We start from the raw sequence: 27,382 nt of genomic DNA, 5'->3' as shown, positions 1-27,382 counted from the left end.
TTCCCAACTATTTATACAATTTCCTTTGCATTTAATTATCAGTCCGATTCAGACATTTTTTCCTTTAAAATCTAATCTGCCTTGGAGTGCCTGTGTGGCTCGGTGGGTTGATCATCTGCCTTCAGCTCAGGTCATGATTCCAGAGTCCTGGGATAGAGCCCCCGGAGCCCCATGTTGGGGCTACCTGCTTGGCAGGGAGCCTGTTCTCCCTCTCTCTCTGCTCCTCCCCCTGCTCTTGCTCTCTCCCTCCCTCACTCTCTCAAATAAAAAATAAAATCTTAAAAAAAAATAAAATCTGATCTGTCTTCATATCTGCTACAGCATAAACTCCTTTACTTGCTATTCCTTGAATACTGTTCGCTGCTTGCCTGTCGTCCTTCTCTTTTCCTTTGCATTATCTTCCACCTTTCTATAACCTCTTTCATCTCTTCAAACCTCAACTCTTTCAGACAGTTCCCTCTCCACTGCCTCTGAGGACATACTCCCAACTGACCCTGGGATTTCCTTCCACTACTGTTCCATAATGCTCTCTGGTGTGTTAATGAATGACGGTTGGAAGCAGCTCCCCGGCCTCACTCCGGGGAAAGTTAGATTTCACTATATGGGGAGCCTCCCATGGGATCTCACTGAACAGAAATAGCTTAAAATGAAGAGATCTTCTTGATTCAAAGCCAAATGAGCAGCTTTTCCTCAATCAACAAGTCATCTATAAAGTTTAACATTTGAAATCTCCAAAGTTTTGGAGTTCAAAATTTTAATTTTTTTAGGTGAAAAAGGTGCATTTTTCTTTCTATTCTCATTATCTAATAGCACAAAAATGCTTTGCTCCAACTTTCTACCAAAGGTTCCTCTATGGCCATAGGGGGAGAAAAGAAAGTTAAAATGAAATGGCTTTTCCAACTTAATTCTGGCCTTTGCATAAATGGACTCATAATTTAAAATGTGTCCCAGGAGGGGTGCCGGGGTGACTCTTGGTTAAGCGGCCAAGTCTTGATTTCAGCTCAGGTCATGACCTCAGGGTCAAGAGATCTAGCCTTGGCTTGGGTTCCCCACTGGGCATGGAGTCTATTTAGGATTTTCTCTCTCCCTCTCCCTCTGCCCCTCCCTCCCCCCTCCATACTCTGCCTCTCTCTAAAATAAAACAATAAAATAAAACATACCCAGGAGACATTGGTGGAGTGGGGGGGTGGTATGAACATTCTATTGATCCTCAGAGGGAAGACAGCTTATCTTTCATGGACTCAAAACAAGAGACCAAAAGAGAGTTAACACAGAAAGAGTGGACTTTAATTTTGGCGGAGACTAATGATTGCTTAAGAGCACAGGTGCTGAAGTCAGGAGGCCTGGATTCAAGATCTGACTCCACCATTTAGTGAGCTCCATGACCTTGAGGTAAATCACCTTCCGTCTCTGAGTCTGTTTTCTCATCAGTAAAAGTGACAGTATAATAGTATAATAGTACTTATCTCATAGAACTGATTAAATGAGGGGTGGCTTGGTGCCTCAGTCATTAAGCGTCTACCTTCCACTCTGGTCATGATCCCAGGGTCCTAGGATCGAGCCCCATATCAGGTTCCCTGCTTGGCAGGAAGACTGCTTCTCCCTCTCTCATTCCCCCTGTTTGTGTTCCCTCTCTTGCTGTCTCTCTCTCAGTCAAATAAATAAATAAAATCTTAAAAAAAAACAAAAAAAGAAGAACTGATTAAATGAAAGAGACCCTGGCACCACGTAAAACTTCAATAAATGTCAATTATAATAATTGTCATTAGTAATTCTATTTTTCCTTCATCTTAACATTTTGAAAATGGCCACCTGTATGTTTGCAGATATAAGATGTTATACTTTTTTTTTTTAAGATTTTTTTTTAAGATTTTATTTATTTGACAGAGATCACAAGTAGGCAGAGAGGCAGGCAGAGAGAGAGAGAGGAAGGGAAGCAGGCTCCCTGCTGAGCAGAGAGCCCGATGCGGGGCTCGATCCCAGGACCCTGAGATCATGACCTGAGCCAAAGGCAAAGCCAAAAACCCCAAATCTTTAAAAAACAAAAAAATAAAAGCTATGCAGTGAAGACAGAGAGGCATAATGATTAAGAACTCGGGCTATTGGGGCACCTGGGTGGCTTAGTCGGTTAAGTGGCTGCCTTCCGCTCGGGTCATGATTTCAGGGTCCTGGGATCAAGACCCTCATCAGGCTCTCTGCTCAGCGGGGAATCTGCTTCTCCATCTCCCTCTGCCTGCTGCTCTGCCTACTTGTACTCTCTTATCTGTCAAATAAATAAATAAAATCTTTTAAAAAAATTAAAAAAAAAAAAAAAGAACTTGGGCTATGGAACTAGATTTACTGGGTTTGAATCTCAGGTCTACCTCTTATACCTGTATAACCTTAGTCACTTATTACAGATGGCCCCTGACTTAGGATTTTTTTTTTATTATTAATTTATTGGTCAGAGACAGAGAGGGAACACAAGCAGGGAGACTGGCAGGTAGAGGGAGAAGCAGGATCCCTGCTGAGCAAGGAGAGATATATATATCAGTATACCCTGGGATCATGACCTGATACAAAGACAGATGCTTAACTGACTGAGCCACCCAGGTGTCCTCCCTGACTTAGGACTTTTTTGACTTTACACTGGTGTAAAAGTGATACAAATTTTGTAGAAACCATACTTGGAGTTTTGAATTTGGCCCTTGTCTGGGGCTAGTGATAAGCAGTAGGATACTCTCTCATGATGCTGGGCAGAGGCAGTGAGCCACAGCTCCCAGGCAGCCACGCTATCGCAAGGATAAACAACCAATACACTTACAACCATTCTGTTTTTCACTTTTGGTACAGTGTTCAATAAATTACATGAGATAGTCAACTCCTTATTATAAGATGGGCTTGTGTTAGATGATATTGCCCAACTATAGGCTAATGAAAGCGTTCCAGGCAATTTTAAGGTATAAAGCTCAGGTTAGGTGTATTAAAATCACTTCCAACTTAATATTTTCAACTTAGGTTCATCGGGAAGTAACCCCACTGTAGGTTGAGAAAGATCTCTATACCTCTCTGTACTTGAGTCTCGAATATAAAATGGGGATAGGTGTGCCTGGCTGGCTCAGTGGGTACAGCATGCAACTTCTAATCTCAGCATCATGAGTTCAAGACCCCTGTTGGGAGTGGAGCTTACTCAAAATAAAACAAAATAAGAGAGAAAGATACATCATGAAGTGGGGGGAAACATAATATCCTCCCTATCACTGAGGAGATTAAATAAATTAATATTTGTGAAGTGATCAGAACAACTCTTGCACAGTAAGTGCCCATGAACCATTACTGGAGAAGGCACATTCTTGTTGTGGGGTCTGAGTTTCAAAATTTGTGTCTTAGTCTAGAAAAAAATTCACTCATTTAATTATAAATGATTTTTTTCCCAGTGCTTACCAAATGTCTACAGTTATGCTAGCTGCTGAAGTAAGAATCAAATAACAACAAAAACAACCAGTTCCTGAATGGAAAAAGAAGTTTAAGATACCATCTCTGATCTCAGACAGCTTACTAGTGTGAAATCACTCAAGTATGTGAAACAATCAAGGTTAAGGGCTGCTAACCGGAGAAAGCCTGAGGTTGATGGGAGAAAGCCTGAGGTTGATGGGAGAAAGCCTGAGGTTGATGCCGACAGGAGAGAAGGAAGTGGTCTGCGCTGACTGAAATAGCTGAAGAATGGGTAAAAACTGACTAGTCAGAGAAGAGGAAACAGGCATTATTCCACGCAGACAGGCACACGAGCAAAGGAATAATTCGGGGTTGAAAAGGTGAGAGCAGTGGGAACCAAGAAGGAACAAGGGTGTGGGGCCAGAGTGCCGGCGGTTTAACGTTCAAGTACAGGCCACAAGGTCCTCATGCAAGAGGTAAAGGGGAGCCATTTTAGGTTCCTGGGAATGCTATTTTAGCCAGCTGAGAAAAACTGGAGACTCAGGCTGAGCAAAAGCAACGCCAAAGTCTATTTTGTCCTTCACCTTGCTTGAAATGTTCGTTCCCTTAAAGGTGGGATTGTCAAGCGACAGACACGACCCAGGGACGTTCTACCTGGAAATCGTGAGCTCAGGCCGACGCACCAAGTCCTTGATGCCTAATTCCAGTCTGGAATTTTACTGACTAGCTAGCTAACCAAGTTTAGCAAATTGTCAGAAGGAGCTTGCTCACTGAACTGTTATTCGAATTGATGCGGGGGGGGGGGCGCGGGGGGTCTCGTTTCACTGAGAAAGGACGATGGGAAAGGGTGAGGAGGGAGAGAAAGTGAAAGGAAAGCGACAGAAGTGGGGAAGGGGATAGATGAGAACCCACGGCGAGGGTCCAGCCGGGTGGGCGTCGGGGTCGGGGGTCGCGGGGCCCTCAGGGGCCCCCTGGGGACCGGGCCTCGGGCGCGGCGCGTGTGCTCGCGGGCGGGGCGCCCCCGCGGCCGCCGGCGGCCAATCCGGGAGGGCGTCCGGGGAGGGGCGGGGCTTGCCGGCTCCGGCGCCGCGAGTCCTCCTTTTTGCACACACACGAATACAAAGAGCCATACGACCTTCGGGTATCCTTTTTCCATTTTTTTCCCCCTCCTTAATCTTGTGTGTGTTTTCAAAATTTTTAAAAATAGAGATCTGTGGCAGTGCTGGGGTGCGGAAACTGTTGCTAAGGGGAATTTGCGCTTTCCCCCGTTTCTTTTTCTGTCTCTCTTCCTCTTTCTTTTTTCCTGGTCAAGGTTTTAAATATACCAAGAAGTTGAGAAGCAGGATGACCGTGTACAACTATTTCCAGTCAAATTTATAGTTTTTTTCTTTTTGTTTTCACAGTTTAGGAACTGGTAAATTTTTGTGGTTGAGGTATTTAAGAAATTTAGCTGCTTGGGGAGTATAGATTTTTTTTTTCCTTTTTTTCTTTTTCTTTTTCTTTTTTTTTTTTTTTTTTTAGGCGGGGTGAAGGGATAATGTATATTTCTGCCACGGGCAACGTCGAAAGAAGCGGAGAATTGAGACTCCCTCACAAAGCTGTTTGCGTGCGTTTTACACACCCTCCTCCAGAACCAAAACCAAGTGGCTTGAATGTGGCAATTGTCCAAGGCCAATAGGTTAAAATGTTTGGATATTATAATTGAGACACTCACCTCCCCGGGGAGGTGGGCAAAGCCCTTCTTACAAATGTGTCTTACATTTTCATGAAGACATTGTGTGCGTGTGTGTGTTTGTGTGTGTTTTGAAGCAATTGATTTTATAAAGATTTATCTTGGGGTTTTGTGCTTTGTGTATATGTACAGTATGTGTATATGTGCCATATCAGATTTTGTTTTCGAAAGAGATTACCTTTGATTTTATGTGTGCAAAGTAGCCCTTATTAGGCTGTGATTTTTTTTTTCTGTTGTGTTCCCAAATGTGATCCAAATAGGATTTCGTGTGCAAATTAGAGCTTAGAAAATCCTATGCTCAGCATATTTAGGCACTTTCATTTTATGTGCATTTACTGTATTTTTCTACTCTTCTTTTAAAGTACCAGATTAGTGAATAATTAAATAATTCCCAGGGAGTATATAGTCCATGTGGCAAATGAGAGTAGGCAATTTATTGAATCTGTGGTTCGAAGCCTTCTTTACTGACTGTTTTGCCTTAAGTGGTTTTGCTTTTTATTGTCTCACGTTCTTAAATGTACAGCTGTGTATATTTTGGCCTTTATGTGTGGTTTGGTTGGTGTGTTCAGAAGGGACGTTCTCTCTTGGCTTTTTGACAAAATGGTCGTTTATAGGTTGGGATTTGTTCGAAAAGCTCCACAGCTGGCAAGTGTCAGGAAAATAATCCAGTCAAGTCCAGATCTCAAAAACCATTCATGGTGGTTGTGATGGGAGAGGGGCAAAGAGGAGGCAAAGGCAAATAATATATAGGAGGGGGATAAGAAATGCATTGTGGTTATCGTGTTGCATTTTTGGATTGAGTAGCCTTCTCCCCAGGTCTAAGAGTCACAGAGAAAAGGGTAAGAAGAGGAAAGACAGAACAAGCTCAGAGCAAAGCCTCCTGTTACATGAGCCTTCGTCTCAGGAGCCTTCATCTCACTTCATTCTGTTACTAAGCCACAGTCTCCTATGAGGAGTCATAGGGAAAATATATTCAAATCTGTATTCACAGATTGGAGCGAAAGCATAGGAAGTATATAGGATGATGAGGGAGAAACTGGAATGTCACCAGTGAAGCAGCAATCAGGATATTAAAAAGAATCTATTGTAGAGTTCAAATTTAATTACAACAAAGCTTCTGTAGGAGGATGGAAATCCATTCCTCAGCCAGAGCCCTACTCAGTTTCGGGTAGTATTTAGGGCGCCTAAACAACAGCTTTAGAATTACTTCTCCCAGGTCTTGAAATTCATTATAATGAAACTGGCCCTCTGTGGGCTCTCTGGGCTTCTCACTTGTACTGGGTGTTATTTTTATTTCCTAACAATGCAAGCCAGATCAGTACTTAATAAATACTGTCTCAAATGTGGATCACTCCACAAGTTTAGACCTGCATGCAAATCTCTGAAATCTAGTCAGATTCCAATGACTCTGTGGTGGCAGCAGTGCTGGGAATTTTTAATGGAGTTTTGTTCTCATTCTTTTCCACATCACTGCAGGTCATCACTTTTTAGCTTCCCGGGAGAGAGTTTGTCCCAGAGAGGTACACAACCCAAGCTTCTGACTTGCTATTTGATTTTTACTAGGAACCTAGGCTCATGCCTAGTGTCCTTGCATTGAGTCCCACGAACGTATCGTTGGCTTGGCCTTCCTACCAAAGCACAGCTAAACTCGGTTGACTTTGGGAATCCCGGGACTCCTAGAGATGAAAATTTTGAACTAAGGGGAACTTCCCACTTTTGCTAGTGGTATCTGAAAGATCCGTAACCAAGGCCGACAGGATTAAAATCCTTCCATCACCAAATGTAGGAGGCCTATTAGTAGCACTGAATTTATAATCGTGTACACGCAGCTTTCTAAGCAGCAACGAACAAACCCAAGTAAACAAAACAAAACAAGCCAAAGATGGCGCCTCATGGCCTTGAGAAAGCTTCGCAGTCGTGTCCCTCCCTGAAGTGGCCCCTCCCTTCCCTGGCTCGTTGAGTGATTGTGGATTGCAGCCAATAACCTCCCCGGCCCTGCTTCCCCCGTCGTCCAGTCGCCAATCACCGGGAGCCAGAGGACAGGCGGGGCGGTGCCTCCCCGCGAGCGCGCGCTGGCGGGGTACACGGGCCGGCGCCGCAGTCTGCCTCAGCCGGGCCGCGCATTCGTGTAGGCGCCGCTGAGTCAGCTGGAGCCGCGGCGCGGGGCACACGAGGTGGAACACCGGCGGTGACGGAACTCCTGTAGGGCTGCCAGAGCCGGGCCGCAGCGGAAAGTTCCCGGTGGCTCTCCGCCCAAGTCCGCAGAGCTTTTGCGGCCACGAGTCTACCCACGGTGACCCGGCAAGATCCCCGATCGGGCCACGGGGCTGTTTGCTCCTACACCCCTTTCCCCGGAACCCCCAGGCCACTCTGCGGTGAGGCTCAAAGGCGAGTCGCCCTCACCCGTGCGGCCTGACCCGAGGGCAGTGCTCGAGCTCTGTTCTCCCAGTGTCGGAAATGGTTCTGCTGTCCCCGGTGCCCACCTGTCATCTCTGACTAATATTTAATCAACTAACATTTACCGAGGGCTCGCAGGGAGCATGATGTGGCTATAGGAGCTAGCTTTTCATTTTTCAGTTGATCCAGAAATGCAGGACTTGTCCTTTGTGTCAGACACATTTCTACGGAAATCTTAAACCGAGAATTTTAATCTTAGCCAGTTGCATTTTTAACACATGTAAATAAAAAAGACTGTGGCGCTAGGCTAAAAACTCTTAAACCACTCTACAAGTATACTTGGAATCTTCGGATTAGTGGAAGCCTTTTCTTAGAATCTTATTCTCCCCTTAGGTCTACATCTCTCTGTCTTTTTTAACCTCTGAAAATTAGGTCCTAGACTTTCTCTGCAAAACAGTAGATGGGTCGATCTTTCAAAATGTAGTAAAGTAATATTTTACGGTATTTGCTTTCCTGCTCTGGTGTGATGAAAGGGCTCTTTTTTGATACGAACAGGTGAGCCGTATTGCACCTCCAAGTGGAGGAGCTGGGCTGACCAGCACCTTGGAGCTTTGAGTGGCCATTTCCCTTTTATTTCTTAAAATGAAAATTACGGTATGAATTGCTGTGCTTTGGTAATCACATTTAAGGAAGTCCACCGCTAGCCTGACCCTGAATGAGTCAAGGGCCCATTACAAAGACATACATCATCAGAGTGATACCATATCATACACATCTATTAAAGAGTGAGGAAACTTTTATTTTTCATAGTTTGGAGGTGAACTCAGTCATGCAGAAAATTCAAACTCAGAATGGGTTGAAAGCAAGCAAGGGAGCTGCCACAAGGATGATATATTTAGTTCTACCACAAATACATGTGACTGGGGAGGAAAGGGGTAGTTAAGATTATGGACAGTCTCACCCTGAACTGTCTAAAGAAGATGGGTTTTCTTTCTTTTTTATCTAAATATTTATGAAGAAAATACCAAAATTATTGGAAAGTACATTTTCTGGGCCCCTTTCACATGTGTTAAAATTAAACCAACACTGAATGAACCCCAAACATGTATTTTATGCAAACTTAGTTTGGCAGCTGCCATCACTTTGTGTTGGCAACTCATCAAAAGAGTAAAGATCTTTTTCTTAAAACTCAATTCTAAAAGTTGATAGCATTTTGCAAAAGACTTGTATATTATTCTGTGGTGGTCAACCTTAGTTTATTCCTTTTCTTTTTTCCTTTCTGGAATGAAAATATGAATTCTTGGCTTGCAAATAAATTAGCAATCTGAATTGCAAAAGTTGACTGTATTAAAATGTTTGAGAATGATGGTTTAGACACTGCCCACATAATTTACTATAGTTAACCATTGGTTTGCCAAACAGTGCATGAATGGCTTCATGTGTTATTGAATTAAAGTTACACATCTTGAGAAGTAAAATAAAGATATCAGAATAAAGTTTATGTACCTTAATAATATTGACAGTGTTAAATGGGCTCTAGAACCATAAGCCAGTGCTGGAAAAAAGCAAGAATAATTAATTATGTTAGTTTGGAAGCATTAGGAAAGGATTTAACAGGTTTGTAACAACAGATAATGCTGTACTGTTTATAGTAAAGTTCTATTATCAATTTGGATTATTCATACTGAGGAAAATCTGCCTCTAAGTAAAAAGAGAGTCTTAATACTGTATCTCTTTGTCTTCCTCTCTCCACCTCAATGAATCTTTGCTCTGTATTCATTTTTCTTCTCTGTAGTTTTAGGGAAAGTTTACTGTTCCTTCCTTCTCACATTGGGAGGATCCTTCCTAGAAGAAAACTAATTTTTTTCTAATATCTTCATCTTTTACTTTCTCACAGCCGCCTTCTTTTTAAGTCTTGTTGTCCTTCTTTTCGTTTCATTTTTTAAAGTTTTTATTTATTTGACAGACAGAGGTCACAAGGAGGCAGAGAGGCGGGCAGAGAGAGAAGATGGGAAGCAGGCTTCCTGCTGAGCAGAGAGCCCAGTGCGGGGGCTCAATCCCAGGACCCTGAGATTATGACCTGAGCTGAAGGCAGAGGATTAACCCGCTGAGCCACCCAAGCGCCCCCATTTTATTTTATTTTTTAAAAGATTTTATTTATTTATTTGACAGAGATAGAGATCACAAGTAGACAGAGAGGCAGGCAGAGAGAATGGGGGGGAAGCAGGCTCCTTGCTGAGCAGAGCCCAATGCTGGGCTCAATCCCAGGATTCTGAGATCTAAGCTGAAAGCAGAGAGGCTTAACCCACTGAGCCACCCAGGCACCCCATTTTATTTATTTTTCTTTACTTTTCTTTCTTTCTTTCTTTTTTTTAAAAGTAGGCTGCACACCCAACCTGGGGCTCGAATTCACGACCCTGAGATCAAGAGTCATATGCTGTACTGACTGAGGCAGCCAGGTACCGTTGGTAGTTCTATTCTTAATTTATTGAGGAACCTCCATACAGTTTTTCCAGAGTGGCTGCACCAATTTGCATTCCTAACAACAGTGCACAGGGTTCCTTTTTCTCCACATCTTCGCCAGCACTTGTTGTTTCTTGTGTTTTTTTATAGTCATTCTGAGGGGTGTGAGATGATACCTCATTGTGGTTTTGATTTGCATTTCCCTGATGAGTGATGTTGAGCATCTTTCCATGTGTCTTTTGGCTATCCATCTGACTGTCTTCTTTGGAGAAATGTCTCTTCATGTTTTCTGCCCATATTTAAATTGGATTATTTGTTTTTTTGTGTGTTGAGTTATATAACTTCTTTAATTTTGGGTACCTTTATTGAATATGTCATGTGCAAATATCTTCTGTCATTCAGTATGTTGTCTGAGTTTTGTTGACTGTTTCCTTTGCTGTGCAGAAGTTTTTTGTTTTGATGTAGTCCCAGTAAGTTTGTTATTGTTTGTTTTTTGGGGGAGGGAAGGCAAGGGGAAAGAAAAAAAATTTTTTTTTAAAGATTTTATTTATTTATTTGACAGAGAGACAGAGAGCGCGCATGAGAGGGGAGAAGGTCAGAGGGAGAAGCAGACTCCTTGCTGAGCAGGGAGCCCGATGCGGGACTCTATCCAGGGACTCCGGGATCATGACCTGAGCTGAAGGCAGTTGCTTAACCAACTGAGCCAGCCAGGTGCCCCGAAAGAGAGAATTTTAAGCAGGGTCTACACCCAGTGCAAAGCCTGACCTGGGGTTCTGTCTCACCACCCTGAGATCAAGGCTTGAGCCAAGCCACTTAACGGACTGAGCCACTCAGGCACTCCCCAATAGTTTATTGTTGTTTCTGTTTCCCTTGCCTCAGGAGATATATCTAGAAAAACGTTGCTGTGGTTAATGGCACAGAAATCACTGACCTTTTTCTTTCTGCTTTGTAAATATAGTGAAGTTCTAGAGCCTCTTCTGACTTCCTTTTTATTTCCTTCCTTCCTTTCATAACTAAACTCTAGAAAACTTGATTTCATGTCTTGTTTGCATTTTCTGTCCATCAATTTTTCTTTCACCTACTGCTTTGTATTACTTTCACTGAAAAATTACCTCTCTGGTCATGACCAATGGCCATCACAGACAAATAAAAGGTATCTCCTTAATTTTCATCTTCTTTAGTCATTCTGCTGCACCTGTCACAGTTGATTAGATCCACATTCTTGAAATTCTTTCTACATTGGCTTTCAAAACACTTTTTCTCTCACCTCACTGACCATTCTTCTCTTTTAATGAAGCCTCTTGCACAGGTTGGCTTTAAGCGCTGTCTTTGGCCTTTACATTTCACACTTTATCCTTACTCTGTGGAGAATGCATTCACTCTCAGGTTCAACTACCACCCTCCAGCTAAAGATTCTAAATCTGCATTCCAGCCGTGACCTTCCTTGTGGTTTTTTGTTTGTTTTGTTTTGTTTTCGGTCCTAGTCAGTTGCTGTTAGGACATCCATTTAAAGATGTTGCTATCAGTTTGAAATTTAACTTGTCAAGTAAATACACATCTGGGGTGCCTTGCTAGCTCAGTTGGTAGAACATGTGACTCTTGATCTCGGGGTGGTGAGTTTGAGTACCAAGTTGGGCGTAGAGCTCACTAAAAAAATAATAAATACATACATACATATATACACACACATCTTTTCTAACATGATGGTGCCTCCTCTCAATGTCTTCATTTCTTCTTCTTCTTCTTTTTTTTTTTTTTAAGGTTTATGTAAGAGAGAGTATGTGCGCATGTGTGCACGTCAGCGGGTTGGCAGGGTGGGAGGCAGTGGGAGAGGAGAGACTCTCAGGCAAGATTCTTTGAGCACAGAACCTGATGTGGGGGTGATCCCACAACCCAGAAGATCATGACCTGAGCCAAAACTAAGAGTGGGATGCCCAACCAATTGAGCCACCTCAACATTCTCATTTCTGTCATTCTGTTACTGGTACCATCTGCTGACCCTCAGGTTGATCTTGAAGTTGTCTTTGCCAGTATTTCTGTGCCCCATATTTATTAAGTAAAAAAATATTGGGTGCCTGGGTGGCTCAGTTGGTTGGGCAACTGCCTTCAGCTCAGGTCATGATCCTGGAGTCCTGGGATCGAGTCCCGCATCGGGCTCCCAGCTCTACGGGGAGTCTGCTTCTCCCTCTGATCTTCTTCCCTCTCCTGCTCTCTCTCACGGTCTCTCTCTCAAATAAATAAATGGAATCTTTAAAAAAAAAAATTATCAGGTTTTCCGTCAGAATGTTGAACCTTCATATCCACAACCCTCACTCTCAACTCACTTCCGGTTTGAAGGTTGAGCCGCTGCCTTCGGCTCAGGTCATGATCTCAGGGTCCTAGGATCGAGTCCCGCATCGGGTTCTCTGCTCCGCGGGGAGCCTGCTTCCTCCTCTCTCTCTCTCTGCCTGCCTCTCTGCCTACTTGTGATCTCTCTGTGTCAAATGAATAAATAAAATCTTAAAAAAAAAAAAAAAAAAAAGAATCTCCTAATACTATCTAACCCTTCCACTTTAGGTGTCTAAGACAAGGGTCAGCAAATTGCCATCCATAGGCTAAGTCTGGCCTGCCATCTGTTTTTGTATGGCCCATGACCTAAGAATGGCTTTTATATTTTTTAATGTAAGTGTTAAATATAATATCTTATGACATTTCTGTGTTTATAAATAGATTTTATTGGAACACAGTCGTTGTTTATGTATTGTCATGTTTATGTATTGTCCATGGCTGCATTGTGCCACAATGGCAGTTAAGTAGTTATGACAGCAACCACATGACTTGCAAAGCCAAAATTACTCTGTCTGGTCCTTTATAGGAAATAGTTTTCTCACCCCTACTCTTGGAGTTTCCTTAACATGGCTTTCAGAGTCCTGTGTCAGCTTTCCATACCTTTGCTCTGACCTCACACACATACAGCGTAAATTCCTATAATGTTTGTTTTTCCTCTCATCTCTCACGTCTTCCCACCCTACCAGTTCCTTTTATACATTGTCCAAGGCTTGGTTGGAGGTTCTTCTTCTGTAAGACCCCTTTCTCATATGATTCGTTTTGTTGATCTCTCCATTATTTTGAACTGTCTCCTCAAGAATTTTTGTCTGCACCCATATTTTTAGGCACTTGTGTATATTCTGTTTTGTTTCTTAGACATTCCATTCTCACGTATGCTGTAAGCTTTTTGCATTCTCACATATGCTGTAAGCTTTTTCATTTTACATGTAGGGACTTTGTCTTCCCTTCATTTGAGTATTTGGTGGTGGCAATCCATTTTGGTGACTCATCCTTCAGCATGGCCTTGCATAGAGAATTTTTAGAAACTTTTTTTTTCAACTTGTTTTTCTGTAATAGGGATGTATGTAGTTAATGAAATGTGTGTGTTTTGTTTTTAATCCAACTTATCCAGCATTTAGATTGTTATCTGGTTAGGAAATATTATAATGTGAAATATTCCTTCATTACTTGCTGGCTTTCCTTTCTTTCCTTGTCCTTTCATTTCAGTGTCTTAGAGCTTAAGGAAATACAGGAGCCAGGAAAATTAAGTCATCAGGAATGTCCACAGAAACCGAGTAAGGGTTGTTTGAATACCCATTGTGCTATAGTGCACTGTACTGAGTTTATATAGACCGGTTAGTAAACAAACAAACACCAATTATTGCTCTGAATGTGACATTCTAAAATAGACATAGTTAGGGGCACCTGAGTGGCTCAGTCAAGCGTCTGACTCTTGATTTTAGCTTAGGTCATGATCTCAGAGTTGCAAGATTGAGCCCCACGTCAGGCTCTGTGCTGGGCATGGAGCCTGCTTAAGATTCTCTCTCTCTCTTTCTGCCCCTCACCCCAAATAATAATAATGAAAAATAAATAAATAAAATGACCATAGGTGGTTTTTTTTAGATTTTATTTATTTATTTGAGAGAGAGAGAAGCAGACTCCTTGCTGAGCAGGGAACCTCACAGGGTTCGATTGCAAGACCCTGAGAGTGTGATCTGAGCCAAAAAGGCAGACGCTTAACTGACTGAGCCACCCAGATGACCCAGACGTAGTTAGGTTAATATACAAAATAGAAAAGCAGAAAGAAATTGAGGGAAAAAATTACAGAGACAGTAGAATTATAACTTGGGATGGGGGAGGGGCAAAGGGAGAGGGAGGGAGTGATTTTTAAAAGCAGGCTCCATACCTAGTCCAGAGCCCAATGTGGGGCTCAATCTCTCAACCCTGAGATCATGACCTGAACTGAAATCAAGAGTCGGACGCTTAACCGACTGAGCCATTCAGGCACCCCAAATCATGATTTTTTTTATGTCAACACACATATGAAAATATATCATTAAAAGCTAGCAAAGTTGTATATTATCCCCAGTCTAAAGCCGGTTCATGAGACTAAGCAAATTGCAAATACTTTGTTTTCTTAATTACCTCTCTAATGTATACCATAGAAGTTTTTATATGCATACATGCATCTTTGTAGACTTGAATTTATTGTTGCTTAGAAATTTGTTATTAAATTTAGGGGGGAAATCCCTCAAGTTCCATTTCAAGGCACAGCATTTTTTTTTTTTTCAAGATTAGGAAATCAGGATGGAGCTTCAGGATGGAACACAAAATATTTCGGGAATAATCATCCTACCATCCAACTGCTATTTACGGGGCACTGACTGCATGCCAGCACTCTGTAGGTGCCTTACCTACATTACATATGTGTAGTCGTCACCAAAACACTCCCAAGTTGGCAGAGGAGAGCGCTGGGGCTCAGAAGAGGGAATCATTTTTCCAAGTTCACACAGCTGTTAAGTAGTGGAGCTGGATGAGAAATACATATATTTTTTTCCTTTTTTCTTTTTCTTTTTCTTTTTCTTTTTTTTTTTTTTAGTACTTCCAGTTCAGTGCTGTTTTGGATTGATGACCTGGGAATGACCATTCAAGGGGGAGGGGAAGGGCTTGAGGCAGGCACAGCACTGGCAGGGGTTAAGGCACTTGCAAGAAAGAGTAAGTGTTTGGGGCAAGAATGTAGCTTTTGTCATTTTGGTACCAGAAGGGGTACCCCACCCAGTGTGCCAACCTGATGCGTCTTAGTATCTGATTTTACAAATACTGAACCCAACTAGCAACCATTTGTATCTTATCTTCTACATAACTGTCTTTTTCTCACAACAGCTGTGTTTCAGGTGACACTCCTTGCATGGTGTTGGTTAAAAACCCGGCAAGAACAGTGAAGGCCCTTATTTAAGAAGGGAAAGGATTTATAAATGCTTCATCCATAAACTGACACCGGACTCGTTTACTGCCTTCCTCTAACCTTTAGTTTCAGGTTAAGCTTGCCTTCCAGTGACTCTAATGACAGAGAAGCTGCAAATGGATATGAGTGAAGTTCTTACATGTCAAAACCTGGCACAGAAACATTTTTGTTTGTTTGTTTTTATGTATAAAAGGTGGAAAGAGCAAATCAAAGGCTATTCTTTAATAGCCAAATGTAATTAAAATGCATCGTCAGATTTACATTTTAGTACCGAAGAGGCATTGATATCACCTGTTTCTGAAATGAGATTGCTGATTCAAAAAAAGAAACCCAAATCTCAATATATAGAAAATCTTCTTACCCGCCTCCTCTTTTTTTTAATTGTGATGTTATGATATCATTTATAGGGTAAGATGGAAATGTATCTCTTATGGAAACTGTAAATATACCTAAGATTCTATCAGTTAGGGAGCTTCAGACAGAGGGATTTTTTTTTTCCCCTATAATCAAGTATTTAGCAAAGACAACATGAAGCTCCTTGGACTGTGCTCAGTCATACAGTCCAACCTTCCCATACCTTTTTTCTTTTTCTCCTAGAGTAGTTTAGTTGCTTACCTACAGTGATTCAAAAGTGAGACACTTTGGTTTATCATCAATATTCTGGTTTCATCTTTGTTGGGGCTGGTCATGTGGGGACTGAGCTATTTCGACATGCCTTTTGAGCTTTGTCCCTCCGTCAAGGAGCTCGAGAAGTGGAGATGAGGGCCCTCAGAGGTGATTTCTCCGACCTACCAGCTGTAGGATTCAGAACAGCTGGATTTCTTTTCAGAGGCTGGAGGCCCAGATGCACAAATGTGAGAGCCAGGGGCTGGGTGGCCCGTGGTCACCACAGCTTGATTCTCTGATCCAGCTTTTCCCTTCCTTTCCCTGCCCCATCCCCAAAGCGCCAGTGATAGAATCATGTGAGGTTGGTGACGTGTTGAGGGCTGTCGGCATATTCCTTACTTAGGAGTCTTACTCTGAATGCATGTGTAAGGAAATTATAGAGCGGGTAGAATCGTGATTCTCTATGTCAACAAAAAGTGGTTATCAGTTAAAAAAATAAGCACTAGATTGAAAGTGGCAATAACTGGTTTCTGCCGTCTCCCTTGACCTTGAAAAAGATCTATAACTCGTCTGCATGTCTCTTCGGTGTACCTGGGGTAATGTGTATTTCCTAGAGCTTTAGTGTGGTTGAGATAACCTGCGGGAAGGGTTTTGAACTCCTTAAAGAATGGTGTCAAGGAGACAAAAGGCAATGACTGTTACTACCACAAAGACAGGGAGGAGGTAAAGACAGATCTGCATTTTCTTCCTTAATCTTCTCATCTTTCCAGATGCTTGTGGGTCCTTTTGAGTCCCCCACCCCTCTGTTCCTCAGGTTGGAGTGGTGGTGGGGTTCCATGCTTGGGTGCAGGAAGAATACCTTCTACCCCTTGACACTGTATTCGTCAGGAAGGCCTGTGTAGGCACCACCCTTTGGGTCAGCAGTGATTGGGACCCCCACCGCGCTGTGCTGGGAGAGTACAGGATCTGCAGATAGAAGAAGGCATCTCTCTGCAGGCTGAGGACAGGCAGCCATGGAAGGTGTATTCCTTCCTGGCTTGCCTACTCCTCCTTCACCCAGCCCACCGCCTGGTACCCAGGCTCCTCTGGTCACCTGCCATGACACAGGAAAGTGAATCCAAAGAGGCTGGTGCTTCCTACCTGCCTCGAGTGGGGCCGACTGGGAACACCTTTCTGAGCAACCCAGCAGTGTGAGCATACTCGTTCCCGCTGCCATCAGCCATGTCCTTCAGTGCCACCATCCTCTTCTCCCCTCCCGGTGGCAGCGAGGCCAGATGCTGCTGCTGTGCTTGCAAGAGCGAGACCAGCGCGAGCAGCGCAGGGTCCCAAGGCGGGAACCCTCCCGCCAGCACCCCCATCACGGTGACTGGACACGGCCTGGCCGTTCAGAGTTCCGAGCAGCTCCTGCACATTATCTACCAGCGGGTGGAGAAGGCTGTGGGCCTGGCCGAGGCCGCTCTGGGGCTCGCCAGGGCCAACAACGAATTGCTGAAACGTCTCCAGGAGGAGGTGGGTGAACTGAGGCAAGGGAAAGCCTCTGCCCCCGACGAGGATGCAGACAGCCGGGCGCAGGACTCCCCGCCCGAGGAGCCAGGGCCTCTCAAGGAGAGCCCTGGGGAGACGTGCAAGGCAGCAGCCGCGGCGGAAGAGGAGTGTGACAGCGTGGGCAGCGGCATGCAGGTGGTGATCGAGGAGCTGTGGCAGGTGGGAGCCGCCTCGGCCGTGGGGCCCGGGCCCTTGGGCTTCCCGGCCGCGCAGAGAGACGCGCGGCTCCCGGGGTGCCCCCTGGCGGCCGGCGACGCGGCCCCGCTGCTCAATCCCGTGAGTAGGGCCGCAGAGCGGGACGCGCGTGTTCTGGGGTGGCTCCCGAGGGCTTCTCCGGGCCTGTCCCTCTTCCTTCTGCCTCCCTCTGGCTTCTGTCCGGCCTTCAGCCTCGCTTTTGGGGGTTACTTGTGCGCAAACAGGACAGGCCCGGCCGTCCCTTGCCGGTGGGCATAGGCAGCCCTCGTGTGCCTGGCTCCCCACCGCAGCCCGTATGGCAGGAGCTCGACTCCGGTGTGCGGGGCGCTGGCCGTGGCCTCCCCTGCCTCAGGAGCTCTGCGTGCCACCCTCTCCTCCACAGCTGGCTCCGCTGCTCCAGGGGCTCTGCCTCTCCTGGCGAGGAGGCCTGCCGCGCACAGACGGCTCATTCATATTTTATCACGAGCCCTCCGCCTGCCAAGAGGAATTCAGTACAGAGAGATGGGAATGGAGGGGGGGCAGGCAGAGGTGGAGAGAGAGAGGGAGGGGACGGGGGAGGGACGGAGAGGGAGAGGACAAAGGGAATGGAAGGACAGGGGTAGGGAGGGAAGGAGGCAGGTGGAGAGGGAGGGTTGAGGAAGGAGGGAAAGTGAAAAGAGCACAGAGGAAAGGTGAATCTAAATGGGAAGAGAATTGAGGCGGGCAAGAGAACGTGGGGGAAGGTGGGAAAGAGGTGGAGGAAAAGGGAAAACGTGAGGATGAGAAGTGGACAGCTGGGAGTTCCTGGGAAGAGAGAGATGTCATTGTCGGGAGAACAAGGGGAGAACAAGGGGAGCAAGCGGGCATATTTTGTGAGCAGGAAAAGACACAGAAGTACACTGTGATATTTCAGTTTCTTTACTGCTCAGGGCCATCTGAGCAGGAAAACCCTGGCTGAGTGGAGTAAAAACTGCAGAGCGTGGCACTTGGAAGTATGAAAAGGAGATGGAGCAACTAGGGAGATCACAGAGATGGGAAAGTAACAGATGTGTCACCACTTGAGAGACAGTGGGAGGTCTGTCAGCTCTCCTCCCCCATGATCCCTCTCCCCACGTCCTCTCTTTCCTCCTCCCTCATGCACAACAAGGTCCAGACACCCAGGAAAGAGAGAAGGGGCAGAGCACACAGGGGAGATGGAAGGGAGGAAACTCCCAGCCCATCTGCTAGATCTGAGAAATGAATGTAGAAGCCCCTTTCCTTCTCCAGTGTCACGCTGTGGCTGGTCACTGCTCCCTGAAGGCCTAGACATGTGGTGGGTGACGGCCACTGCCACTTGCCCCATTCAGCCCAGCCAGGACTCTGGAGGGGGGAGCTGCAGGGAGGTGGGAGGAGGCAGGGGGCACTAGGTACCAGGCTAGGCGATGCCCTGAGCTTTGGTTCTGTCAGGCAGAGAAGGCTTCCAAGCCGACAGGATGGAATTAGATTTCACAGCGCAGAAAGCAGCTCACAGGTCTATAAATCTCAGCTTCCTCCCCCGCTTCTTTCTGTGTTTTTTTTTTCCCCCACTTTCACTGTTTTGTTTTCTTGGCTGCAGAAATCCCCCCTCCTTTCTTCCCTCTCTCTCCTTCCTCCTTCCTTTCCCTGCCCTGTGTGTCCTTGAGTGAGGGCACAGGCAGCAAGTGGATGTCAGGACAACAATGACAGTCGGGTGCGGCCAGAGCAGGATCAAGGTGGGGGCACAGACAGGTCCTGTGAAGGGAATGGGGGGGGCAGTTGATGCCAGCCTCTCTAGAAATTTTTGACTTTTTTTTTTTTTAAGATTTTATTTATTTACCTGACAGACAGAGATCTCAACTAGGCAGAGAGGCAGGCAGAGAAGGGAGAAAGCAGGCTCCCTGCTGGGCAGAGAGCCCAGTGCAAGGGTGGGGGGGTGGGGGGGTGGCGGGGGCTCAATCCCAGGACCCTGAGATCATGACCTGAGCTGAAGGCAGAGGCTTAACCCACTGAGCCACCCAGGTGCCCCATTTTATTTATTTTTTCTTTTCTTTTCTTTCTTTTCTTTCTTTTTTTTTTTAAGTAGGCTGCACACCCAACCTGGGGCTTGAATTCACAACCCTGAAGGCAGAGGTTTAACCCACTGAGCCACCCAGGTGCCCTGAAATTTCTGACTTTATATCTCTCTTCTTTGCTCCCATTTTTCTCCTGTTTCTCCTGTTTGTGTTATCATTTTATTTTCTTGTTCTTTCTCTTGCTTGATGTTCCTTTCTTATCACTTCCTCCCCCAATCCTTTTAGACAAAATATTTGCCTGGCTATGATTCTTACACCCAAGAGCAAATCATAGATGATTCCTCACAAATAGAGCATCAGAAACAAGCTTTGTCCTTGTAATCAGTCCTGTGGGTAACGATTCAACTCGAGAGGCCGTGTATTTCTAAGAAATATTTGCCAACACTCCCGTAGGAGCCCCCGAGAAACAAGCTGTTGACCATTAAAGACTGTGCTGGATTTCCCCTGCTTTCTGCTCTCTCTGTTCACTATCCTTGGCCAAAGAATGATGGTTGACCGAGTTCCCCTAAGCCTGGATGGCTAATGGGCTATTCTTTTTTATGTTCTTAGCTGGTGGATGATTATGTGGCCTCTGAGGGTGCAGTACAGCGGGTGCTGGTCCCTGCTTATGCCAAGCAGCTCTCACCAGCCACACAACTGGCTATCCAGCGGGCAACCTCAGAGACAGGGCCAGAAAATGGAAGCAAGCTGCCACCACCCCGCCCCGAGGACATGCTCAGTGCTGCTGCTGCGCTGGAAGGTGCCTTGGAAGAGTCAGGCCCCGGGGGAACAGGGGAGCTGAGACACTCTCTAGGGTTTACTGCTTCCCCATGCAGGACCAGAGGGAGTGGGCAGAAGAACTCCAGGCGCAAGCGGGATCTGGTACTCTCTGTGAGTGAGCTCAATTCTATACATTTTTCTTCAGTCTGGAGAGAGAAATGAAGAATGAAGTGTGGGTTGATTTTAAATGTCCCATATTGAATGAATGGTGTCCTGGATCCTACTGGAGGGGGAGGGAAAACAAGGAGACAGGCTGGTCCATGGCCCTAAGGATGGGCAGGCCCCCTGCTAATCAGGGAACTTAAAAAAAAAAAAAATATTTATTTGACAGACAGAGATCACAAGTAGGCAGAGAGACAGGTGGGGTTGGGGGGGCAGGGGGAAGTAGCAGGGAGCCGTATGTGGGGCTCAATCCCAGGACCCTGGGATCATGACCTGAGCTGAAGGCAGAGGCTTTAACCCACTGAACCACCCTGGCGTCCCACTGGGGAACTTTTGAAAGGCTTTTCCAAATAGCTTGAAATATTCTGTTTAAAAAGAAGGGTTTCCTATCACCTCTCCTCCCCATGAACTAATAGTCCTGATGGGAAGATTTTAAGGGATTGAGCGGCCTGACCACTGAAGGGTAGCACGGGAAACAGCCTGCAGATAACTGGTGTTCAGGGTAAGCAGCAAGGGACCCCTTGGCAGAATGGCCAAGGAATGCTGAGGTGGCACAGCCCAAGGGCACAGAGGGCCCCTCATCTCTCAGCTCGGTTAAAAAGGTTTGGTGAGTCTAGGGATTCCAAGGGCTCTTGGCAGGGAAGGTACTGGGCTGAATCAGTTGGGCCTAAAACTTGGGAGTGGCTTGGAGCTTTGGGAGCACCCCTAAACATCCTTCAGTGCACAGGGCAGCCACCCACAATGATTCGACCTAAAACGTCCGTTGTGCCAGGGTCAAGAAACCCTACTCTAGGGTGACCATAGTCCCTTGGATCGCCTTTGCATCCCCAGACATCTTTCTGATAACTGGGGGGGTGTTCTTTAGCTAGATCCTGTTCATATGGACTATAAGGCATTTTCCTTCTTTGGCTCATGGCTGATAGAGTCATTGGAGAGTTCTGAATAGGAGGGGAGTTCACCATTCACACCCACCAGAAATCTCATCACAGTGTAGCCCTGTTCCTCTTGTCACAATATTAATAAATGTTGAAGCCCACCCAGTACTGTGCTTACCAACTTCATCTTAACTAAAGATTCTTCTTTCATTACTTCTTGCTTCTTTTTCCCTTGTCTACGGGCTCCTGACTCTTACCTTCCCTTTCCTCTGGTTTGTTTTTACATTAAAGGTTTCTTTCCTTCCCTGGGAAGGAAGACACCATTCATAATCAGAATCAGCTGGTGTCTAACCTTCATTTTAAATTTTGGTTATGTTCAGGGATAGCTCACCTATCAAAAACAGGGAATGGGTTTAGTTTTTCTGTCTGAAACTTCTGGCCCAAGAGGGCCACTCTTGCTGCCAGTGACAGAAATGGAGGCATATACCTAGAAATGGATTGCAAGGGATTTCCCAAAACTTCATAGTGTTTTAAATCATGAATAAATGCATAATAATTACAATTTGCTTAAAAATGGGACTTTTGACCACTCCTAGTTCTTCTTCCTACCTCCTCCAGCGAGAGGTCTGGGGTTGAGGCCTGGCTGCTGCCTGCCTTTTGGAGAGCCGGGTGGAACTGAGGACCTTACAGGAGGACAATGTGCTCACCCCTCCTGCTCTGTTACAGATGCTTGAAAGGGCTCTGGAGGATCAGTCAGGGAATTCTCCTGCCCATCCCAGAGGAAGGTTTCAAATGTACTTGTGCCAGATTGGTTTCGAGGGAGAGGGTTAGCTGCAGGCCTTTAGTCTTCCAGGCTTTAGCTCTGGGAAGGAATCAGAGAGGCATCCCTCCAGTCTGCTTGGGTCGCTGGGGATTGCTGCTAGGGATCCAAAAGGACCAAATGGGAACCACAGACTTCTTGGAATGCGGCAGATCCCAGCCACACCTTGGGGAAATGTATTTATTTTTAGCTCGCTCAGGAGGTAGGTGAGCCAGCAGCCTTCACAGTCTTAACACTTATTATTGTCTTAGAGTATTTTTCCTTTCCACTTCAAGCCTGGTTTGATTTTTATCAGTTGATCTCTTCCAATCCACTTGAGTTGGAAGCTGTGCACCTCCTCTCCCTTTCTTCTTTTTCCTCCCTCCCTTCCTTCCTTCCTCCTCCTTCCTTTTCTTCTTCTTCTCCTCCTCCTCCTTCTCCTTTTTCTTCCTGCAACACTTTCAGATTCTTTCTGAAGCATTCACCTATCTTTTGTCATTCCTTAGGTTGGGACTCTGAAGAGGTAAAATAACCATATCAAATATGAAGCTAATTTAATAACGGTCCTTTTTATAGAGTGGAGGCCCTAACCATAAACACTTGATGGTACTTTCCTAAAAGGATATGGTCAGTCCTAGAGGCAGCAGGGTAAACTGGGGACTCCACAGCTGCAGCTGACATCCTGACATGAGTCCATTGGTTTGGGACTGGCAATTTCCACTAACCTAGGGAGCTTGGGATGAAAATACCACCAGAAACACTGGAACTAAATTTAATTGGAAGAAATGTAAAGTCCTGCATCAAAGTTTAAAAAAAAAAACAAAACAGTTGCAGAATGGCATAGATAGTAATCCCTGTGAAAAAATGGACTCGGGTTGACTGTAAGCTCACTAGGAATGAAAACTGTGACCTTAGGAATAGGGGTGGCATTGCTAAGAAAGGTAATGCCATCTTGGGTTTCATTCCTAGAAGTGTAGTGTGCCACTCAGCAAAGTAATGCTCCCTTTGGCCTGATCTCCACTGACGCATTAGATTCCATTCCCACTGCCACGTTGTCCATGGGACACTGGCAAGCCAGAGAGCCTGATGGTTTTGAGAGGCGTCTGTCTGGAAACTGTGTCATTAGCCCGGATAGAAGACCTGGGGAGTACATGAGAGTCTTCCAAGATTTTAGGTGCTATTAGGGGCAAAATTGGCCAGATTTCGGAGTCTAAGACAAAACTTTTTAACAACCAGGGATGTTCAATAGTAAAATAAGCGGACTTGAAAGAATAGGAGAACCCATTCTTAAAGGTATTCAAGCAAAGCTGAAAGTAAGCCTATAGAATGATGTGAAGTTGGGAGATTGGGTGATAGGGTCTCCAAGATCCTTTGCGTTTCACATTTCTGTTACTTTAGGTTTGTGTTTTTTAGACCATGGTGTGTGTACCCTTGAGATTTGTGGTAATGTGCAAAGGAGTATACTTAGGGCATTTTCTGGAGTCCTCAATTTTATGAGACATTAGAATTTCTTAGACATTCAGAAAACATTTAAAAAATTTTTATTTTATTTAAGTTCAATGAATTAACATATAGTGTAGTGTTGTTTTCAGAGGTAGAGTTCAGTGATTCATCAGTTGCATATAGCATCCGGTGCTCATTACAAGACATTTTTAGATTAAAATAAATACAGATACACTGTAAAGAAAACTTGAAAGTTTGCAAGAAGAGGGGCCCTCAAGGAATGTCCATGAGCAGTAATCCTGGTGTATATTTGCTCTCTCCTGGTTATCAGGAAGGATTATGTTTGTGAAAATGTCTGAGACCTTTTCCCCTAGTGGATTATATTCCCCAGAAAAAGAAGTGAGACCAGAGATGATCCTCGAGTCCTCGTACAAATTAAATGAAAAGGACCACAAAAGGGAGGACATTTGAAATACTGACTTAAATAGGCTCTCTGGCTAAGAAGGGGCACCAGCAATGGTGCCCAGCCTATGGGAAGGATTCAGGCAGAGAAGCTCATAGGGATGATGCCTAGGGAACAGAGGAGGGTTTCATCATATCCACTCCCAGCTTGAATCTTTTTTTTTTTTTCCCCTAGAAATTGGTCCACAATGTGCATAACCACATCACCAATGACAAGAGATTCAATGGGTCTGAAAGGTATGATCCTCTTGAGAGAAAAGAATCACAGGGTATTCTGCCTCTTCCCCCGGAGGGCAGTAGAGGGTTACTCCAATGTAACAGTGAGGCTAAGGTTGCCCCTTGCATCCTGTCCTTGGTCATGGGGGAGTTTACCTCAAAGTTGATTCGTGCCAGGAATCTCTGTCTGGCTTTTAAAATGCTGACTGCCTTGTTCATGATCTTCTTTGTGGCAGCATCAAGTCCTCTTGGAATATTTCAGTAGTGAAGTTCCTTCTGGAAAAGCTCAAGCAGGAGCTGGTGACCAGTCCCCACAATTACACTGATAAGGAGCTGAAAGGTGAGAAAAATTGAATTAACCCCCATCCTTTTTCCTCACTGTTCTTGGTCAGAGAAGAGTTGTAATGGAGGTGATTTAAGCAATTTTGAAAATAGTGAACTTAAAAACATTTTTTTTGGCTATTCTCACACCTTTACAGGATTGTTTCTCTTTGTTTCTTTCTTTGAGAGAGAGGGAGAGATTGAGTGGGATGGGGGAGAGGGAGAGAATACCAAACAGACTCATCGCTGAGCACAGAGCCCAGCACGGCTTGATCCAGACACTGAGAGCACAACCTGAGCCAAAACCAAGTTGGAAGGTCAGCCGACCTTCTGAGCTGCCCAAGTGCCCCTTTTTCTTTCTTTTTTTTTTTTTTAATTATTTTAATAATTAAATATTTAATTTAAATGTTTATTTATCTATTTAAATATTTATTGGGGAAAGAGAGAGAGAGTGCAAGTAAGGGCAAGGGCAGAGAGAGACTCCCCACTGAACACAGAGCTGACTCCGGGCTCCATCTCAAGACCCTGAGCCCAAATTACTCAACCGACTGAGCCACCTAGGCACCCCAGGATTGTTTCTAATTGCCTTTTTATTCCCCTATCCCACTTGAAATGAAAGTAAGAGAAGGAAAGGACTAACACCAGCAGGCATGATATTTCCACAGGGCCTGAATAGGGCGTTACAAAAAGGAAGTCAGAATCCAGACCTGCCCTTTTGTCCCTAAATATTACATCCTGGGTTTTCTACTTTCCTTACTCTTCTCTTATTTGCCCGTAGCTAACCCTGCAGCATTAAGAAAGCTTCTGCTGAAAAACTGCTGGTAATCCACTACTGGGAGAGTAGAATAGGGATGGGTTTGACTGATCAAGCCCAGGTTGGGGGAGGAAGCTACAGAGCTTGGACTTGTCGAGTGCGAGTGGGAGATATGGGAGGAGTCAGTGCTGGGCCGGGAGGGGAGCAGAGACAGCCAAACCAAAGAGAAGTAAATAGATGCTGATGAGTCTGTGAGAAAACCCACCTTCCAGAGTGAGTCTCACCTTCCCAGCCAGTAGTGTTAGGGCAGAAAAAAAAGGGCTGAGGACCTGCTCTCTGCCCCCTCCCATTTCCCTCCTTGCCAGGAGCCTGTGTAGCCTACTTCCTTACTAAGAGGCGTGAGTACCGCAACTCCCTGAACCCCTTTAAAGGCCTGAAGGAAAAAGAGGAGAAGAAGCTTCGAAGTCGCAGATACCGGGTAGGTTTCTAGGCCTTCCTTTCAAGATACTAAACACTAAACCCTACTAAGCTGCAGTGGGACAGGCCAAAGGACGTGGCATCTGAGGATAGGGTTGAGAGCCAGGAATGTTGGCAGATATGGGGGGGGGCAGTTCTAAAATGACTTGGGGGCTAGGTTCTCTCAGACACAGATTTTATACGGCCTTCTTCCTACGAGAACCCTCTTCCCAAATCTAATCCACAGTTTGTTTCTCTTCCTGTCTCTACCCTGGGCTCCTTCCTTAGCTTTTTGCCAACCGATCCAGCATCATGAGGCATTTTGGACCTGAGGACCAACGCCTGTGGAAGGATGTGACAGAGGAGCTGATGTCAGATGAAGAGGACAGTCTTAATGAGCCAGGTGTCTGGGTGGCCCGGCCTCCCCGGTTCCGGGCCCAGCGCCTCACAGAGCTCTGCTACCACCTGGATGCCAACTCTAAGCATGGCACTAAAGCCAATCGTGTGTATGGGCCTCCCTCAGACCGATTACCTTCTGCTGAGGCCCAGCTCCTTCCACCAGAACTTTATAATCCTCATTTCCAAGAAGAGGAAGACGAGGGAGGTGATGAGAATGGACCTGTCTCCCCATCTTTCGACCAACCCCACAAAACCTGCTGTCCTGACTTGAACTCATTCATTGAAATCAAGGTGGAAAAGGATGAATGAAATCTGTAACCAAGAATAACTCTGGATTCTGCCATTCCCCATGTCCCAGGAATGGGGCTTCCCAGAATAACAAGATGTCCTCTGCAGTCGCTCTCTTCTCACCACAGTCCCCAATGGAAGTGAAGCTGGCAGCTGTGGTGGGATAAAAAAAAAACTTACCTAGAAGAGGGACCTCCCTGCTCCCTGGGAACGGCAAGCCAGAAAATGCTTATTTCTAAGCACACACAGTGCCTCGGGGTGCCTGGGCTGAGAAAAGGAGGAGGATGAGTCTAAGAAACATGAGGCCTTCTTGACATATGCCCCATCACGGAGTTTTTTTGGTTGTTGTTTTTGTTTTTGTTTTTTTCTGGTTTCACTGAAATCTCGGGGAAGCTACCCTGGTTGCACATTCTGCTTCCCCCTGACTGCTTGTCTGGCTCTGCGGTGGCTGCAGCCTGGGACCAGGCCGGGGTCCTACTGCCCCCTGGTGGGCAGTTCTGTCATGGGCTGGAGTCTTCTGAGCACTGCTCCATTCCTATTTGGGAATTGGGAGACTAATATAATAGCTGTTGTTTATTGAATTATGTAAGGCAGATTTTATTATTCCCATCTTCCACATGAAGAAATTAAAGCCTAAAGAGTTCCCATGTCCCACTGGCAGCTGCTGTCCCCCTGTGTGACACAGCGGTATAGGGGGCTTTGTAGCTATTTTCTTAGTCATGTCAGCCAAGCTATATTTCAAGGAAGGGGTGAGTGTGTGTGTGTGTGTGTGTGTG

At 45.3% G+C, this 27,382-nt stretch overlaps 1 protein-coding gene across 3 annotated transcripts; it reads left to right on the top strand.

Moving 5' to 3' along the window:
• The first annotated feature begins 4,458 nt into the window (after positions 1-4,458).
• C5H14orf93 (chromosome 5 C14orf93 homolog) lies at positions 4,459-26,891 on the top strand. Of its 3 annotated transcripts, XM_032343820.1 has the most exons (8): positions 4,483-4,555; positions 16,442-16,554; positions 16,655-17,705; positions 20,222-20,542; positions 24,348-24,409; positions 24,625-24,728; positions 25,829-25,941; positions 26,208-26,891. In XM_032343820.1, exons 3-8 carry the CDS (start codon positions 17,106-17,108, stop codon positions 26,625-26,627), a joined length of 1,620 nt encoding a protein of 539 aa, XP_032199711.1. In that variant the 5' UTR covers positions 4,483-4,555; positions 16,442-16,554; positions 16,655-17,105; the 3' UTR covers positions 26,628-26,891. The 3 variants fall into 3 exon arrangements, with proteins under 3 accessions (XP_032199710.1, XP_032199711.1, XP_032199712.1); XM_032343819.1 differs by lacking the exon at positions 16,442-16,554 and having other exon boundaries at positions 4,459-4,555; positions 16,773-17,705; XM_032343821.1 differs by lacking the exons at positions 4,483-4,555; positions 20,222-20,542 and having other exon boundaries at positions 14,301-16,554.
• Positions 26,892-27,382: the final 491 nt, after the last annotated feature.

This window comes from Mustela erminea, chromosome 5 (genome assembly GCF_009829155.1).
Source record: "Mustela erminea isolate mMusErm1 chromosome 5, mMusErm1.Pri, whole genome shotgun sequence".
Lineage (NCBI taxonomy): Eukaryota > Metazoa > Chordata > Mammalia > Carnivora > Mustelidae > Mustela > Mustela erminea.
This window is presented reverse-complemented; position numbering and strand designations above follow the sequence as displayed.

Coding starts and splice junctions, on each gene's coding strand:
- C5H14orf93 (XM_032343819.1), top strand. CDS start 17,106: ATGTCCTTCAGTGCCACCATCCTCTTCTCCCCTCCCGGTGGCAGCGAG. Junction 17,706..20,221: donor CGGCCCCGCTGCTCAATCCC/GTGAGTAGGGCC, acceptor TTATGTTCTTAG/CTGGTGGATGATTATGTGGC. Junction 25,942..26,207: donor TTCGAAGTCGCAGATACCGG/GTAGGTTTCTAG, acceptor CTCCTTCCTTAG/CTTTTTGCCAACCGATCCAG.